Here is a 21233-nt window from a genome sequence, read left to right on the forward strand (position 1 = left end):
AAACAACACACAAGCGTGAAAAAAATTCGCCGAGTTTCCTACTTGGCAAAAGATGCAATGACGTTACCGAAACCCTTAGGTTTGCAAAATATTTGAATATAATCGATGTATATGCACATTTCGTGCTGTAGAAATAACATTTTGATGAATGAATTGTAAATGTTACTTAGTTTCCCAAGGTAAAAAATTAATCATTTTAATGCAGAAAAATTAAATGTTCCCCCAAAATGAAAATTGACTATCATGCCCAAATGGAGTCATGGCGCTCTCTAGTTTTCAATACTGATACTAATCGAAAAAACACTAAAAAATAAAAGTGATATTTTCCAAATATTTATTGATAATAGGATAAAGTATGCCATTTTTTTTAATTCAGTAGAATTTTGAAGATGTATTCTATGTAGCAGCAGACTTTTTCAATACTTCACTGCAATTTTTTATGTGATAATATACCACAAAATTTGCTTATGTTGAAAGAATAGGCAGACATTTGTCAACAAAACCCCTTAAGCATACCACTGCAGGAAATTCAGAACTGCTGTGTAAAGGATCATTGGACTTTTGGCTAAGGATGGTGTCATTCCGACTACGGTATGGTTATTCATTATTCGTAACTTAAAAATCAGTTTCGAAGTATCTCAGTTCAGGGTGCAAGACTGGTGCAAATTTTTTAGGTTTGGTAACAGTGAAATAAGCCACATGTTTATGAACCTCAACCGGTGAAGACAAGCTGACTGCCGTTGATGTATTAATTCGTTTTGATCGGGAGAATCGCTAAAGAACAGCAAGAAATTGCTAAGGAATTGTTTAGAATCATTACCTGAAAATTGCCTTTAATTTAGCAAATTTGCATCAGGTAGGTTCCCCATCCTTTCGTGCCTGAACACAAAGAAAGTAGACTGAATTGGTTACTGACACACAACTTCTGCAGGTTGTGAAAAACAAGACAAATTATTAGACTTCATAGGAATGGATTAATGAGGAATTTGCCCAAATGGTGGACATTGGGAGCTTCTGGAAAGGGGCTCACCAGCAGTTGAGTGCATGCATTGACATAATCAAATAAACCAAACTTATTTTAAGAAGGCACATCGTAGTTCGTATGCAAAAAAATGCATTTCCTAAATTTTAAATAGTATACTACAATTAGACTCATAATCTTTTAGCCTGCATTAAAATCCTTAACGAGGATGTGATGTGGTAATATTTATTTGTATTTTGTGTATATTTGTATTTATTAATTCTTCATCACTGTAAACGGTTTTAACTTATTTCATAATCTAATAAATCTATTCATATAAAAATTGTTTTAATGTGTTTAATTAGTTTATTAGAGTTTAATGCGTAAAAATCTGGTGTAGATAACCATTGAAACTTTGTAAATAGCCCAAGCAGAACCTTTGATATCATCTAACCGAAATACAGAAGATATTCATGGATAAAAATAATTTCAGCGAGGTTTAAAATTGCAACCAGCAATGTTTACTTATTTTAAAGCATCTTAACACTAGAAAGAAAATACCAATGTAAACAGTAAAAATTCATTTTAATATCATAGGAATCATATTATAGCATTAAAATTCATATTATCTACAACGTATGCTTGTGAAATGATTTTAATCTGCTGCTGGCCTTCACAGATACAAATATGGCAGTTGATTTCAAAAGTAAAAAATAATCAGAAAATATTAATTATACAAATACAGGAAAAATTTAAAATAGTCAAAGACATACAGATACATTTATCAAATAATATTAATGAAATGAACAGTCAAATCATGTAAAGTATTCAAGACTGTTTATGTCTTGAATCTGTTTCAGAAATTCTGTTAAAAAATAAATGAATTACTTCACAGCATTAGCAACAATTAACAACATGAAAAATAAAACACATTCTAAAATCATATAAACTTACCAAATAAATGTACTGATTAAAAATTGTATTCAGTACCCAAGTAGCAATAAACAAAGTAGAGATGCACTGTTACTGTGACATTATATATCTTTTAGGCAATTAGAAAGGGAAGTTTTCCCAAAATTAAAAAAAAAATATATGTCCTCCGAAAAATTCAGCATATTTATTGATTTGAAAATGTGCCACATAATCAAGTCCTACCTTTATATTCAAGTGTCATATAAAATTTAATTTGAATCTTTATTTATTTTCAATTCTAAGTTAAAGCATTTTTTTTGCTTCACGCATAAATTTTGGCAATCCATTTTACTTAACGTTATACCGTAATTGCTACCTTCCAGGAACGTACAGTGAGACATTTTGAATATTTACACTTTTTTTTCATTTGCATGTATCCATATTTACTAATTAAAATTAAAGAGTATTTTTATATAAACAAAATTTTTATTTAATAATGGTTTTTAGATTAAGTTTTAAATACAGCAAAAACTGTCATGGTAAGGACCTTCTATGGATGATGGTCTCTAAAAGTGGCCATTATATCAGAGAATAAATGTACTTTCTGATTATATGCATTTCTATCGAAGACTCGCGAAGAAGTATTCATGATGCTACGTAGTATGTCGTCGAAATAGCTATGTCACACCTACAATGTTGCCCAAAAGTATTTATATGGCAACTTAGTTATGTGCATAGCACATGGCTGTTTTAGTCGGTGCGCAATGCCCAGGTTATGTGCGATGCCGAGTTCCTGCAATTATGTTTTTTTTTTAGTGAAAACAGATCGCTGTGTACATGGGGAGAAAACAGTGAAAAAAATGACAGAAGGATATCTAAAAAAAAAAGTGTTTTATTACCGTTATTTCATGCTTTTTAAATTTTACTGATTAGTTGTTCTTTTATGAAATTTTTAGTCGCCGCCGTTTTGGCTTTCCCATTCAGCGCATTTGCTTGCTAAAAAATTTTGAATCCTGTTAAAGGATGCCTTATTTTGGAATGAAGCCTTTTCTCTAGAAAGCCTCCAATAAATTATTATTTGTAACAATTATAATAGTTTGAAACTAGGGAAACATAATTGTTTTATTATTTGGACTTGAGATATTGACCATTCAACATTTTATCAAACATTATCATAAATTTCAAATGAAATGCATGTGAATAGCAGTCAAACATATTTAAGAAGTTCTTGGCAGTCTTCTTATTTTAAAGCAGACTTTCACATTGCAGAAGCAATACATCAGAATGTACAAGACATAAATACTTGAATAATATTTTAAACACTTAAAATTTTTTTCTTAAATAAATAAAGGACTGAAAAATCAAATTTTTGTAAACCAATTCAACGTATAATCACCGTAAAGTGATATTTTATTGAATATTGCTATGAAGTTTTCTATACTGTTCAAAATTAATAAAGTTTTAAGCTTTAATTTATGTTACCAAGAAAGTAAGAAACCTGGCTAAAATAAAATACCTAGCATTCTATGCAATGACAGATGTCACACTGCATAAAATGCTGAGATACTTTAAATAGTTGCAGCATTACATAAAATATAAGAGTTTTTAAAAACTGATAACAATATATATATATATATAAAAGTGAATTTGAAAAATTATAAAAGAATGCAGTTTTAACAGATACATAATTTATGGTATGGTACTGTTCTGTTATCAGGACCAGATTCAGAAATCTATGTGTGCATGTAGATATAGATGGATTTATGTGTTCAGGTATGCATCATGTAAGCATGAATGCATACATTCACACATTTCTGAATCCGGTGGCGATATTAGAACAGTACCTAATTGATCAACTAGCTCAAATATTTGAGTCTTCTGGTACTTCTATCCCTCTTTTAATAATGTGTGGAACTTTTTTAAATTTATTTGACAGTAAACATGCAATCTCACTATTACATATATTAAAAAAGTCAGATTTCTAGTATTTAATTACAACTAAACATACATTTGCAATTTATAACAATCTTAGTAATTCTAGAGTTTTTTCTGCTAGAAAATTATATTCGAAAGCTTCTTATAAATAAAAAAACAGAAAAAACATCTTAAGCAAGTTTGACTGACTGCATACAAATAGTATATTCACACAACACACGATGATATATACACGTGCAATAAGAGACTGAATGAGTTATTCAGTAGCTAAGGCAAATAAATTTGTAGCTTTATAATTCTGGTTATGAACATGTATTTTTGGTATGCTAAATAAATGTAAAATGGGAGGGGGGGAGTAAAAACAAAGTACTCAAAAATAAACTGATCTAACGAAAACGTTTACAAATGAACATTTCGCTAAACTTTTGTTTAAAAAATTAATATTTTTTTAGTACTTCATTACCTATATAAAAATTTATGTATATGGCTATAACTTAATAATCTAAATAAGGAAATTTTGCTACCACTAAACTTTAGCAGCAATAAAAATGAAGATCTTTTCACAAATGCTGAGACATTGTGAAATTGTTAAAAGCTTACTCTACTTTGAATATTACTCAACTTTATTCTATAATAGCACATTAAGATGAAAGTGAAGTCAAAAAGTATAAAAACACCACATTTTACTTTTGCTAAAACAATCCAATTCTTTCATATGCAGGCATTGAAGGAAGGGGTTATCCAAAATCCCCGAAACACTGTTACTCAAAATTATTGAAAACCATCTTTACAATTAGAATTAAAATTTTCGTTGATGAAAGACTGGCAACTAGAAACAAGAGTTCAAAAACGTTACAACAGACATAACAGTTTTGAAGAATTAAAAATAGATTTTTTTCCACAAAAAATATTCTATAAGCTTCATTTGCATACAGATTTCCTAGATATATATATATTTACAATGCATGGTAGTTTCTTTCTTCGGAGCGAGAAGAAATGAATTTACCTTTCTATTGTGCAATTCATTATATATATATATATATGAATATATATATATATATATGAATGATAACAATTATTAGAAATGTAAAATGTGCATCTAAGATATTTCACTGTACAAGTATGCTTTCTGTACACAATGATTTGCATAGATATATTTTTCATTTACTTAAATTTTTACATCTTCAGAAATTAGTGCTTCAGCTGATAAATCAGCATACAAAGGCCATAATGATTAAATATATACAACTTTCATTAAACTAAACACTAATGAAAACTTATAATTATATTGCAAAAATTAGCAGGAAGAGATCCCAAAACAAACAGCTTTATGTTAAAGAAGTAGGCTCCTCAAAATGCATTTCATTGCAAAATAAGCAGCAGTAATTTAAATAATTTACTTTAAAAAGTAGTTCTTTATTTTTTATATTTGATAAATATGAGTCTACATTCAAATGACATAATGATGAATTTTCCAGGACATTAATGATGACAAGTTATCAGATATTTATAATGCAATAATATTTATCTTTGGTTTAAATTAAAAAAATTTAATCTTTGGTTTAAATTAAAAAAAAAGTCAAGACTTGGACTAAAAGCAATAGAAAAAGAGAGAGCAGGGAACTTTGCAATACTTATTTCATAAAACTTAAATATATGAAAAAATATGAAATTAAAATCAGCATTAAAACTTAATAATTAAACATAATCTCATTATTTCAAATCACATTACACACAAAGATGGAGGCAAACATGAAAGAAAAATAACATCTGAAATTGTTTGCTTTTATTTCTTTAAAAATATCCGTATAAACTAATTCATTTATTTATCAGACAAAATTACAAGTATTCTAAGCTCAACAGATTTTTTACTCTGTGGGTTTGCCTACAGATTTTCCATTTGGTAAGTTTAAATAAACATTTCATTTCTATGTGATAAAATTTTTACTGCTATTTCTATTTACTTAAATGCAACAAAATTTTTAGGTATTGCAAATGCTCAGGGCTAAAAATTTTGTAAATAATTTTTTAAAAAAACTTATTAACATATTTTTTATGTATTTATCTTATTTAATGAGCAGGACAAGCAGCGGCATGGCAATAGTTTTAAGTCAAGTACTTACAAAGATTTGCATTTACAATGAGTTTAGCAGGTATTAACAAAAGAGAAATAAATACTGCAGTAAAATTTTGCTAAATGATTTTGAGAGTATTTAAAAGTTTTATACTATATCAGCAATTTATGCCATTTAAAAAAAATAATAAAATGCAACAAAATGATAAAACAAATTTTACTCAAGTAATATTTCATCATTTCTACTTCTATTAAGAATATTTTCCTTTGTTTGGTTCAAAACTTAAATATAAATACATTCCATGGTTTATATTTTTATATCATTTTCAACAACTTTATAGACAATCACAAATTTCAGGAGAAAAACATATTTATCTAGAGCATTCGGTCATTTTATATATGGATATATATATATAAAGAACCTGAAATGATTTTTGTACATAAACATTTTGTACAAGCATAATAGAAAACAAGCTGAAGATACATACTTTAAGATATAGGTAATATAAAAGGCACACAAATATACTTCAGATTTATAACCTGTTTTCTATGATCTTGTAATTCTAATAAACACACGATTTAATATTTTTTTCAGAATTTTTAAAATCTGTTATCATACAAAGAGTTTTTATAGAGATGTTATAGTAAAAGCAGTTTACGTTGTTTTTTTATGCAGTGATAGCCATACACAAAACAATGTCTGATTCCTTGATATTATAATTTAAATTTCTTGATGTTGAAGGTTGTTTGAGAGGGAATGAAAACTGTTAGAAGTTCTGAAACTAAATAACAGTTTGCCTATATAATAAATATTTTGAAAAGCTAGGTACTGAAACATACTAAATAAGTGAGTCGATATGCAGAAACATATGAAGATAAAATATTATCTAAGTACTTCTACCAAATAGATACTCTGAAATTAAAAATCAGAATGAAAAATTTCACATGTCTATTAAAAGTGTTATTCTCCACCTTGGAAAAAAGCAATTTATACATACATATGTGAAGTTCAGAAGATTTTAAGAACACTTATTTACTAACAATACTGAGGGAAATTTTAATTGTTATAATTACGGAATAATAACATAAATAAGTTATTTCTCGATATAAGTATTTCTAATAATAAGTAATTTAATTTGACCTGTGTTGGTAATGGTGGAGGAATCTTAAAATAAGATATAGATAAATAATACTGAAATTCTTCATAAGTATTTGTAACATTAAAAATAATTTTTAAAAATCTTAATTTAAGGTATAAAATGTACATATCTTTAGAGAAAAAACAATTTGTTACTTTATGTAAAATACAACTTCAAAATAATAATACAAAATGATGACAGTGAACTCTTTCTAACTGTACTAAAAGAAAAATATAGTCAGTAATAGTTAGTTGTATATGACCATGGATTTTGAGAAAATTTCTTTCCATAACATTATCTTCATTTTACAAGAGATATTGTTTACACACATATTAAATGGACAGACAGTTTTTGATATTCTGTAACAAAAATGGCACTTACTGGGGGATACAAAATTTTATTCCTGATAGTCTACCTCCATCAAAAGTTCCTACAAAATTCTAAAAATTACATTTTTTAAAAATGAATAACTTCCACCAAATTTCTTTTCTGCCTGAACTACTTAAATACTGCATCATGTGAAACATAAGGGTTTTAAACAATCAAATATTTAAAGCAAAAAGATACATCATGTTCTAAATTGTATTTTATTTCCAAAGATAAAATATTTTGAATAATTATAGAAAACTTAGAACATGTTTTTTTTTCTCATAAAATAGTATCATTTGAATCCATACTTAACTACAAAAGAATATTAAAAAACATACTATACAGAAACAACAATAATAATAAAACTGGACATTGATATTTAAATCATTTTAATTTAAATAATCAAGTTACAGACTGATGCATTTTTGAAATGTTTCATTGCACTTGAAAACTAATATCATTTGTGGGAGGGGGAAGATAATTTCAGCAGTCATCTAATTTACCTACATGCATTTCATTCATACGACTGAATGTAGATAGAATTGCAACGTTGCCCTACTATGCAAAAATCTTTAATAATTTATATATTCAGCACTGACAATGACATAGTCTCTTAATGCATGAAGAAAACAAAAAGGCACAATATTATATTCTGCACACAGAAAGTTTCAAGCAATTTTACATGCTTCTTGATGTATGCAGAGTTGGTCAATCCTTCTCATGATGTACTTCTCAACTGTACCTGAGATAAAAATTATTTGAGCCACCTCAAGATTCAATACTTCCAATAGCCATTTATATTTCCAAGTTATGGACTTCTTGTGTATATTTGATTCTACAGAAAATACATTCCCCAGACTTTGTTTGATTTCATGTAATGATTCATGTCATTGTCTTTATACAGCTGCCTGTAGCAGTTTAAATGTGAGGTTTGTGCAGGTGTATATGTATATTTAACAAGATAAAAGCACCAAACGTTTCAGTGTGCAACCAAAATTCTCACTCTTAACAGGAATGTACAAACAATATCTTTACAAGCTTAATTTACAAGACATTTCATTTGCTTCGATAAACTTAATAATAATAGACAGTTTTCACTAAGACAGCACTGAAAGAATGACAGTTCCAGAAACTTTTTTTAAAACTTTGACTGCTTCTTCATGAGTCAACCCTTCCAAACTTTGGTCATTGACACTTAGAATTTGATCACCTCGTTTCAGTCGACCATCTTTAGCTGCGGCCCCATTATCGAAAATCTTCTTTACATATATGGGAAGATCTCCATGAGGGCTGCCATATCCACCGACTATACTGAAGCCTAGGCCAGTAGATCCTCGTTCCAATGTAATTGTTTTCAGTTCAGCAGGACTAGTCAAATAAAGTTTGAAAGATAAAATATACATATTTGATAAGAAAATCTCAGTAATAATAAAATAAGGTAATTAAACAATAAGTATTTTTATTTGAATACAAGATTCACTATGACAAACTATATCACCATTACCATAACATTCGTAATACTTTTGTGCTCCTCATCACTGAAAAAATACATATACACATATATGCATGCACACACTCACAGAACTATCTTTATGATATTATAAACTTTTTTAAGAAACTTCTCCATTACTTTTCTAGACGCAAAATTTTTCTTTCAATAATAATAACGGTAAAGATATAGAGTCAAAAGATCATAATGCTTTACAGTATGCTGAATAAAGTTAAAAATCTGGAAAGCATTACAGAAAACTTGGAAGCCACCGAATATTCACCAAATCAGTTGCATGTGACTCATGCACAAAGATATTTACAGCATATTGCTGAAAATACTGTCACTACAACATAACATGACATTTGTATGACCCTACAATGACGCAAACACCCTACAATGAAGTTCCCAACTCCTTCAAGAAAGACAACAATGCATACCAATAGAAGTGGTACGAATAAAATATACATTATGGCAGAAAATTTGTTGATAAGATGGATTCATATTGCCATGTACTTTCTTCCATATTTAAGGTCACTTATTAGCTTAAAATAGATGTTTCATCTGATGAAACTTCAAACGCTAGTTATTCATGATCCAATAGTGATGTTCTCAGGCATAACTGAAGCAGATTATGATAGCATGGCATGAACACTGACATTTATATTGGTTGCAAAGTACCAAAGCCCATGATATATAGCTTACACACCATAATGCATCAACTGATATCTTCAGCAACACCAGCTCTCAGAAAGAGATTTAATACAATATTCTACTTCAATAGATGATTACCATTATATTTTAGTGAAGCCAGTTTTCCATTCTTGTATTATTTACAGGGGCCCACTCTCTTCATACAATACTGATGTTTGTTCTAAAATGGCATATTCATAGTGCACATAACATGGCACTGGCACTTACTAAATCCAACAGCCAGCACTAACCCAAGGACTCATTCTTCTGACACCTAGAATTTACCAGCAAGCAAATGTTGATAAATGACATATAACACCCATATCTATAAAATATCCCCTGCAGCATAATATGATGATTCCAAATGTTACATCATGCATGAAATATTTGGCTTTAATCTTTTACATGGCAGAGAGAAAATTATGAATCTTAAGTAAAGACATACTTAATGTTTTGACAATTTTTTTGGAAAGTATTTCTAAACAGATTTTAAATGAGATTTTTTGAGTATTTTTAGATGGTAATGTTCCAATGCAAAAGGCATACAGCATTTTAAACAAAATTGTTTATCACACAAAAACAATTATGATGCTATATATATAAATTTCATTTTTAATTTCTGGTTCACTTAATTACACATTAAATACAAACGAATTCATTTGATCTTATAATAAAAGGATATTTTTGTCTAAAATAAAGAAATATTATTTCATCAGATGTACAAATTTTAGAAATTAATGCTGCTATGAAGGCTGATTATAACTGCAGTTATTTTTTATTTTTAACAGAGCAGAATTTCAGTTTTATAGGATGATGACTGTCTTTTTATTCTTCCATAAAAACTGATTCTAGGCAAGAATTATAATTGGAATGAAAATGTAAATAGGCTTCTAATATTAATAATTGATGGAATGAAATAAATATCCCAATATTAAAGAAATTTTACTACCAAAAACCTTACTATTCAATATTTTTTACTCTTGATGCTATACTTCTATGCTACGTCAAATACACACTTCAATAAAATCACTTTTTGAAGGAAATATAATAAAGATTTTTGATAACTTTTTTGAGAGTCAATGGAATTAATTTAATTCTTAATTAAACAGACTACTAAAAACTAGCATCAAATGATAAAAAATATAGGAAAGTAATAGTTAAGAGATAAAATTCCTGCTAGTATTTAACTTGAAATTAACAGTAATTTAAACTAGCATTAAGGAAAATACTTCAGTACAGCCTATCTTTCAATACAATAAGATTAAAAAATGCAGAATAACTTGAAGTTTAATTCTTTCAGTTTCTAAAATAAATGCTCACCCAAGTTAGAAAATATTAAGTTTAATGACAATAAGAATAAAAGACATCCATTATTTAATTGTAACAAGTTCTTAAAGAGAAGTATCCAGATTGAAGGATTATATTATTCATAATGAGAACAGAACTAAAATCTCACTGAAAAATAATATTTGATTTAGGAAATTAAACTAAATTTGATTAGTTTCTGTCACGATAAATATAATTTTCAGACTATCAAGATTTCTCTGAATGAAATTAAAATGATAAAGAATAAACCTTGCTAAATTCATAGAAGCCAAATTCAATGCATACAAGAGCTAAATGAAGACATACACTGGGTCAGCAGACTGTGTGGTATATTTTTAAACTAATATTTAAAACAAATCAGAGGAGAAACACAGCAACGTAAAATTTAAAACTAGGCAAAATAGCAACTTTATTCTGATGTACGTTCTTGATTAAAACTCAGATCAGTTTTGAGGACAGTTAGATACAGGTTCCTGTTCTTTGTAGCAAAACAATTCTGCAAAATTGGTAGGGGCAATGACTGAAGGCAATAGGTGGAGCAAATTATTTTAATATATCAATTCTGGAATAATACATGTGAGATGTTTCATAGTTAAATTTATTTCAAATTATCAGTTTGAAGTAAATTATTATTATATTTTTAGTAAATGCTTGCATTTTTAACTTTTATCGTTTAAAATATAATGAGAGTTATGGAGAACACTAAGGTGCTTATTCAAAGCAAGAAGTTGAACCAAATCAATATTTTATTGTATTTTTAAAATCTTTGTAGATTGTATATTACACACACACACACACACACACACACACACACACACACACACACACACACACACACACAAAAAAAAAAAAAAAAAAAAGCATAAATGTACATACATAGATTTCTGTCATAATTTTAACACATGAAGTAAACCTTAAAATTGTGCTCCTAAATATTTTTAATTCTTTTCATATTTATAGTTAGTCTTTCATGTCTTATTAATTCGAATTATTTCTAAATCTACTACTTGAAAATTATAGTTTAAAAGTAATGTCAGATCCAACTCATCAGCAAGAAGACGAATTTTACCAAGTAAATTAATACATGAACTAAAGCAAAAATCTAAGATACTAGGACATTAATCTGAATGAAGAAATTAAAAAAGCTAAGATACATTGATTTCAATGAAGAAATTAAAAAAAAAAAAAGGTATGTAATTTTGCAAAAAATTAATCTCCCTTGCTTGGAGCTTCATAACAGAACTTGTCAAGGGAAGTGTTTTTGTATACATATAAATATTTCTGTTTTCATTTTTGTGTTAGAAAGCTAAAACAAATGGGGAAAAGAGACTACTCAACGAGACTACTAGTTCTACTAATTATTGAACTAATATATTAAGTATTGCATTTAAAAGTCTCAGTGAATATGTCAGAATGAAATTTGTCTTGACTCTCTTACTGATCGACCAAGTATGGAGCTTCAAAACACTTTGTCCTGGACAAATTCTGTTATGAAGCTCCAAACAAGGGAGATTAATTTTTTGCAAAATTACATACCATTTTTTAAATTTCATGACTCAAATCAATGTCTTAGTATCTTAGATTTTTTAATTCCATCATTCAGATTAATGTCCTAGTATCTTAGATTTTTGCTTTAAAGTAGTTCATGCATTAATTTACTTGGTAAATTTCATGTCTTCTTGCTGATCAGTTGGATCTGACATTACTTTTAAACTTAAATTAAAATTTAGCAGCACTTTGAGCTAATTTAATCTTTTAGTAATAGCATACTTTCTTCTCAACTCATTGACTACTTCTTTTCTATTTGAAAATTATAGTATCATTTGTAATAAAAAAAAAAAAAAAAAAAAAGCAAACAGAATGGTAAATTTATATGCTTAAAATAACTATATTTTAAAACTATGCCAACATTTTTCTCATCATTAAAATTACTAGTTGATTTCATTACAAATTATAGCATTTTATACTTTATTCAATTATTACCCTAGATTTGATCTGAAGAAGAAAATATGATCAGTGTTGAATAGATTTGTTAAAATTATACTTCAGCAATTCAAAAACATCAAAGCATGCACACATTCTAGTGCATACATACACTATTTTGTTCTGTAAAATTTATGTATAGAGTTGCAATACTTTGCATTTTTACAATCCTTATATAAAACAGAATTTAAAAATCTCAAAAAATTAATTATATAATTGTAAAAAAAGTAAAATTTATATAGTAAACTTCTATGTAATATTGGACACATCTTAAATGATTAAATATCTCTAAAAAAGGCACATGACAATAACAAAAATTATTTATAATATTAATTACTTCCGAAACTTAAAAAAAAATTAAATTCAAGAAACTGAAACATGCTTAATAATCATGTACATAACTAAATTATGAGAAATTACAATAATCAGCTGCTCGACAAAGAATGGAATAAAATAGATAATTTATGATTTTGAAAGGAAAATTCACATAAAGAAAATAATTTGCAAATTTACATAAATTTAGAGTAATACGAAAAACCAATAAATAAACCAATAACCAGTAATAATATTTGCATTCTAAATAATAGAAAACTGACAGTAAATTTAAGAAAAATTTAAAAAAATTGTATACAGATATTATGACACAAATTAAGGAAAAAAAAAAATAGCAGATAACATTTAAATATTATATTACTCTTTATCAACCATCCACAAAAACAGCATTTAAGTTAAAATAATTATAAACACAACAGCATATACATTTTAAATATAGAGTACATTTTAAGAAATAATCATCTTAAGCATTAATAAAGCAAGCAATAAATAAAGGTGTTATATTGTATAAACATGAGAATAGCTGACATACCTTCAATTCCTTTTTCTATGGAATGCATGAGGAAAAATCTCTTTTAAATGTATTGGAATGTTTTCTGAGCTATTAAAGCTGATCGCAATAAGCTAAAAAGTGCATGACTAAATGACAGCTTGTAATTTACAGGTATGATATAAGTATAGCACAAGAAGAAAGAGAAGTTAATAGTACTGTTCTGAGGATAAGTCAGGTTCAAAACTACATGCAATATCCAGATATTATTTACAAAAAAAGTAAAGAAGAAAAGGGGTTATTTGTATTCACAAGATGTACATGTAATAACGAACATCACTAAATGCATAATAAACAGTAATGTGAAGCATAGTAAGGAGAAGACGTATGATGCAGGAACGTGCATGATTTTGAAAGAAAATTTAAGATTTTAACACGATATTACAATACTATACATATAATGAGGCCTTGCTCATAAATCTAATAAATTATATCTCCAAAAATGCGCAAGTAAGCTATAAATACTACATTGCAAAATGTCTGATTAATACATATGACTTTCCTATTAATACAATCTAAATCTCATGTAATGTGGGTCCTAATTAATTTATACTGAATCATTGATAATGCAATCTATTTTTAACTTAATAATTGCATATTCAGTTCTGCTAAAACCGTTGTACATGCACACTACTTTCTCAAGGGGCAAATCATAACAAAGTGAAGAACTAAAACAATATTTTTTTCCTCTGTACTATGCTTCAAAATCTTTTAAAGCTTCATTGTGCAAGCAACAAAATATACTATCTTAGCTGTATGCTAAGAAGAGATATAAATTTAACTTTTGTCGGCAGTGCTCAGGATACTCATGGCTGTATTATTTAATCTGTCAATAAAAACGGATATCTATTACTTTCTCTAGTTTGATTAATTCATTTTTACTTGTTATTAATATCACAAAATCATACATCATTCATATAACTGAGGTCTGTTCCAGTTCTGAAGGAAAAGTTAGTGGCTGTGAGTAGAAGAAATTATGACTTTTATCTATAACATGAGATTTAATAAACATGTTTTAGCTACCATATTTTAGGTTTGAAATAATTATACTATGCTGATATTTTTGTTTCTTTGTTATTTTATCAATATATCAAAAACTTTACACCCCATGACACATCTTCAACTTAGATCTTATAAAATATTTATGCATATTTTTAAACATAACTGAAGAGATGCCTAAAGAGAAAACTATTCTGAATATGAATGTAGTTTGGCATATTAAATTATTCTGATTCTTAATACTAGTATTGTTAAATACATGTAAATCATTTCTTAATTAAAATATTTTTTTTTAAGTTCAAGAATCCTTTTGTATTTTTCATTTTGTAATAGCATTAGTAGCTTTTGCTATAAAGATATTCGAAAAATTCAATTTGTATAGCAGAATATAAAATTATGTGAACATAATCCTACTTACTAATTTTACTGCATATGTTCTTGATGAGAATAATCATTTTCTGTTTTGTTACTTTTGGATTATAATAGCTAGACTACATTTAAAAAGGAAAAGTATTAAAGTGAAAATTACAATTTATTTTGCATATATAAAATGCAGCAATAATTTAATTAACAAGTTTTGTAAGTTATACTCTTATTTTGATAAAATGATTTTTCATTAGTTTTTTTCTCACAATTTAGTAAGAAAATTAACTTAAAATGTTATGCATTAACTGTTTCTTGGGGTAATGTATTTGAAGGAATTTTATCTTCCCTGTCTTTAGAGCTTTGCTAGTTTAGATCCCAAGTTATGTACAAGCGAAATGGTCAATGTAGAATTTACTGTTTACTGTTTAGCCTGATACAAGCACTTAGGTCCCCCTAAAGCACTGAAACAAACAACTCACATGAAACTTGCTTAACCACAGTACACTGTGCTCTGTGTAAAGATACTGTAATATTTCTGCTGAACTCCATGGGTTTGTCTGTCTTTTCCTATGACCATACTCTTTTTAATGGCTACAGGAACTTTTATTCCACCAATTTCTATGTTCATTCTTGCATGTGTCTGACTGCTTTGTGGTTAGAGTTTGGAACGAGCTTAGGCTCGAACTTGATACTCGATAATTTGTCATCATTTTCGAGTAATCGATATTCCAATCAAAGCCCTATAGGCTTTCGAGCTCTGTACATGCAAAATGTTTTTCTTTCTGCATTTCATTTTTAATTTATTTGTCAACATATTTCTTAAGAATCCTGGAAGACATTTTATTGGTCTCATAAAACTGATCCTTTTTAAGTACATAAAACTAAACTTTTGTAATTGTGTTACAGATAAGTAAAGTTAAACAATAAAAGGATTATAAATATATACTGTAAAATAATGCTTTTACTTTTACCTGAACAGTGTTCAAACTTGTTTTGGTAAAGAGATGGATTTGTTGCCGTCTACAGTACATAGAAATGCAAGGATTTTTAACCTTTACTGATAGAAACAATATACTTTTAATTTTAAGTAGTAACGTGTATGTAATATTAAATAATGATTTTCTTAGTATCAGTAAAAAAACAAAATTACAAATTATTGAACATTGAAAATGCCGTGTTTCGCAAAACAAACATTTATTACAGAGTAATACGCAGAGATATAAGCAGAAATAAATACAGAGATACAAGCAGATCATGTTTTAACAAATCATAAACAAATAGAATGGGATTAAGTTTCGGAATGCTTCGAACTTAACAGAAAGCTAATGCATCGGATGTGACAGGAAGCTATACTTCCTTTTAATCAATAAGAATGTGATTACTAATATCTCAACACAAATTTAGTCGAAATTTTAGCAATATTTTCGTAAAAATGGTTAATATTATTGGAGTTACGCCATGAATACACACATATTCTAGAATAGTATTTTCTACTTTTTCTAGAATAGTAATCATGCTGAAAAACAAAAGATCAACCGCTTGGAGTCATTTCGCCAAGGCAGACCAAAATTATGCATGCTGCAATGAATGCAATAAAAAAATTTCCATTTTAAATAAAAATACGTCAACAATGCGTCATCATCTAAGCAGTGTTCATAACATTGACGTTGACAAAGCAAAGGAAGAAACGACAGCTAAAAAAACAAAAACTTTGAATAATTTCGTAATCAAAACATCAATTGAAGAGATTGTTGCAAAAATGGCTGCAGTAGATGGTTTATCAACTCGTCAAGAGTTTATTCGACAATCATTGGCCTTAAGGGGTATGAAGCTTCCAGCCAACGAAAAATCTGTAATGGCTCTTGTTCATAACCATATGGAAACTGTGAAACAAAAAATAAAAAATGATATTAAAAAGATATTGCCGAATCAAAGAAATTCTCCATTACCATGGATGAATAGACCAGCATTGGTAACCAAAGATTCCTGAATATGATTCTGCATACTCCTTGCCAAAAAAGCATCAATCTTGGACTGGTAAGAATTTTTGGAAATTGCAATGATGAAAAAAAAAAAAAAAAAAAAAAAAAGCAAGAATTTGTAGCAACTCGAATCTTTTGGTCTAGCATTTAAGAATGATATTGTATTCACTACTGGAGATGGAGTAAGTGTTATGATCAAGTTCGGAAAAGAATCACCTGCTTTTTATTAAACATGTGCATGCCTTGCATTTGGGTGCTATAAAAACATTTTATAAGGAAAAATCAGAAACAGAAGAAAGTATAGACAAACTGCAGCCTGCCGAGCTTTGTTGAGTGGCCTGGCAAGCTATTTCCCGTATTCAAAATTTCACAATAAAAATCTCAAATGACGGGCTGATAATAATGGACGAGATGTGGAGAGGGATAATGACGAAACCAAAGCCCTGAATTTAAGCAGCACGTTCTGCACAACGCATGTCATTTATTGTGCAGTCCATCTCAGTAATTGCGTGGCATGAGAAGGTATGCCTAGAATGAATTTAGTCAGGTTTCTGTGGTTGGAAGCATTTTAATACTAGATGTGATAGCCACAAAGACTATAGATTTAATGAGAATTTAGAACTAGTCCAAAGCGACACGTCAACAATTATATCGTTTGCGACCTGGTTAGCACGAGTGTCCTCACTCTTACTACCGTTGCACGTCACTAGACCTCACAACAGGCTGTGTCACAAGCTCACTTTTAAATTCTGCGTGGCAATAAATCATAAAGCAAACACAATGTTGATGCCACTGTTACCTGTTAGTAAACTGTTTAAGTTGCAAATCAAACATCTATGCAATTACAGCAAAAACAATAACACTACCGGTTTCGTTAAATTTTCCACTGTTGACTGTGTAATTCCAAAGAGAAGAAATCAAGTATTCTACCAAATATGGCTTTTCTATTTATTACACACACAATGCGAACTAGCTTCCACCATTTATGATGGCACGGCCACATTAGTGCACTGCTCCGTCCACCTAAGGTCGCAGACAAGTCAGTATGTTTGTTTTGCTTGTGTCGTGCGGGTGCTGTATTTCTGTGTCTGTAGTGAGGGTGAAGACTGAGAAAATAGTTATTCACCATGTCAGGAGTGGCTTCTAAAAAAAGAAAAATATCTGATGAAAGAAGACTGTTTCAAGATCAGTGGGAAATTGACTATTTTGTAGTGCAAAATAAACATGGGTCAGCAACTTGTTTAATTTGCCGTTAAAGTGTTACATTAAAGAAAAATAATATTGATCACCATTTTACAAAAAAACATGGATCGTTTAGTGAAACCTTTTCTCGAGGATCCACCATAAGACGGGAGAAACTGGCAGCTTCAAAAAGTTCTTTGGTGCAATAACAAAACGTTATGTCGGCAGTGATGTCACAAGATGCGGCGGTAACAAAGGCATCATATGAAATTTGTTATATACTTGGTAAGAATATGAAACTATTTACTGAGGCAGAAATAGTAAAGGAGTGTTTTTAACTGCTTCCAGTGTACTATTTAATAAATTCAACAACAAAAATCAAGTAATTGGAGAAATTAAAACACTCCAGCTCTCGGATTCAACCTGCGTTAGACGTATTGAAGACATAGCACACTATATTCGTAATCGAATAGTTCAAGACTTAAAAAACTGCAAGTTCTTTAGCGTGGCTTTTGATTCCAGCACTGACATTTCAGCAACATCACAATGTTCAGTTTTTGTTAGATATTGTACTGAAGACAACTCAGTTCAAGAAGATTTTTTTAAATTTCTCCCAATGAAGCGCTAAACCAGAGGCAGAGACTATATTGATATTATTTGCGATTTCTTTGAACGGAACAATATAGATATACGAAAATTAGTTTCTCTGTGCACCAATGGCTGTCCTTCAATGACAGGCTCGGAAAATGGGTTTATTTCTTTGTTAAAAAAGAAATATGGTTTAATAAATCTAATAACATTTATTAGAATTATTCACCAGGAAAACTTGGCTGCACACATTAAATGTCCTGAAATAGACTCTGTGATGAAAACTGTTGTAAGTGCAGTGAATTACATTTAAGCAGGAGAACTGATCCACAGAAAATTCAAAAGCCTTTTGGAGGAAGTGGGCAGTCAATACAGCAATGTTCTTTTACATACTTCAGTTCATTGGCTTAGCAGAGGCAAGGTGTCGGAAAGGTTTTTTTTTCCTTTGCGGCAAGAAATTATGCTGTATTTACAGCAAAACAATAAAATGTCCAATGAACTGCAAGATGATGGATGGTGGTGTATTTTATCATTTCTGTGTGACATTACAGATAAACTTAATTCGCTCAATTTGGATTTACAAGGTGATAATAAAATAATTTCACAGATGGCAAATAAAATATTTGTATTCGAAGAGAAGCTTAATGTGTATAAAGAAGAGATTCAGAACCAAATACTGCAAAATTTTCTAACAATGACTAAAGCTAAAAAGGAAGGCATTAATATTTCTTCAAATAATTGTATGAAGATTTCAAATTACTTAATGGCATTATCGGAAGAATTTAAAAGTAGTTTCAGTGATTTAAGGAAAATTAAAAGCATGTTGTTACTTCTCAAAAATCCTTGGCACTTAGATACAACAGTTATATTTGAACTGGCAGGCATATTGGGATGTAGTTATGTACAGCTGTTTGACGAATTTATAGAGTTCAAGAACAACACACATTTGGAAGCTTTATTTAAAGAAAAGAGGGCAGAAATGGATTACGCTGATTTTTGGAAAACTGTGCCTGGACAATACAGAACTGTACAAAAATGTGCTCAAATTTTTCTTGAATCGTCATACTCTAAAATGAAGTATGCAAAAAATGTATACAGAAACCGGCTCATTGATTATCATGTAGATGATGTCTTACGAGTAGCTTGCAGTAATTGTAAGCCTGATATAGAAAAGATTGTTAAAAAGTGTACACAATTTCAACCATCTCATTAGTCTTTGCATAACAAATACATTAATTATGTAATTTACATTTCTTTTTTATTTTAATTGTATTACTTGTCGTAATTTAGTAAACTGAAATAAAGTAAAAATTTTTTTAAACAAAAACTAAGAAAATTTTAATTAACAATACATTCGGCCATATTTCAAAAGCTAAGCTGTCAGAAACATACTCTTCTCTGACAATTATGTATTAAAATGCATTTTCATGATAAAACAAATGGGTGTGGTTATATCGCATTGTGATCTTGGCCTGTGATAATGTTGCGGCCCACTTGAAATAGTGCTTCCGAGAATGCGGCCCGCGGGCGAAAAAGGTTGAGTATGGCTGGTATAGATGAAAGTTCAGGAGAGCCTGATGATTTTGATAATGGTTTGAGCATTAATGAAACTGAATTACTGAGTGAATCATTCAAGGAAAACATAAATATCGTGAGACAAGTTGTAATTTTTTTCAAAAATTCTGTTGTGTTCAGATTTGTTCAAGTCTAAATGTAGAGAAAAATTACAGATAAAGCAACAACTCTCTCTGGATTGTAAAACCAGATGGAATTCAATGTTGAAAATGCTTGAAACATTTCTAAAATTGCATGACGTTACAAAGGATGTATTCATTGAACTTGGATCTGAATGTCTTTTAACAAATTTAAACCTGAAATTAATAAAATCAATAGTCTTGGCATTAAAACCAATTGAAGTGGCACTTAACGCTACGGGTGAAAAACAAGCCACTTTACAAACAGATATATTACGAGAGAATTTAACTGAATAAGAATCTGAAATAAGTAGTCCTCTTTCTGAAAATATCGATTTTTACATCAATAGCAGGATCAACAAAAAACATCATAGATTTGATGAATTCACTAAAATAAAATGCCATCAAAAGCTTCTATAGATCTAGCAGCTGCTTTGATGAAGCATTTATTTCCATCACCAGATTCATCACCAAATTCATCAAATGAAAAATCAAGCAGTGAAGCAGAAACGATTAGCAAACTACCGGAAGGTGACCGCTTTAAAAAATTAAGTCAAGAATTTACTTTGTCAAAAAGTAATGGTGAACTGACTGTAAATTTAAAGCTGTTACTTGAAGCTATTTACAGTATAAAAACCAATGTCGATTGATTCTGAGA

General features: G+C 29.1%; 1 protein-coding gene across 11 annotated transcripts in view; it reads right to left on the reverse strand.

The window, feature by feature from the left end:
* Positions 1 to 1529: 1529 nt before the first annotated feature.
* The window catches only part of LOC118192223 (multiple PDZ domain protein-like), a 1451385-nt gene continuing 1431681 nt past the window's right edge, over positions 1530 to 21233 (reverse strand). For 10 of the 11 annotated variants that reach the window (XM_085818535.1, XM_085818539.1, XM_085818542.1 and 7 more), the window contains one exon: positions 1530 to 8758. In XM_085818535.1, the coding sequence (XP_085674661.1) occupies positions 8488 to 8758 (271 nt within the window). In that variant the 3' untranslated portion in view covers positions 1530 to 8487. Of the gene's footprint in view, positions 8759 to 13746; positions 13839 to 21233 lie in introns of all 11 variants that reach the window. The other variant, XM_085818541.1, reaches the window with a different exon arrangement.

This window comes from Stegodyphus dumicola, chromosome 6 (genome assembly GCF_044657685.1).
Source record: "Stegodyphus dumicola isolate Sdum_Otavi_A_Nest chromosome 6, ASM4465768v1".
Classification (NCBI taxonomy): domain Eukaryota; kingdom Metazoa; phylum Arthropoda; class Arachnida; order Araneae; family Eresidae; genus Stegodyphus; species Stegodyphus dumicola.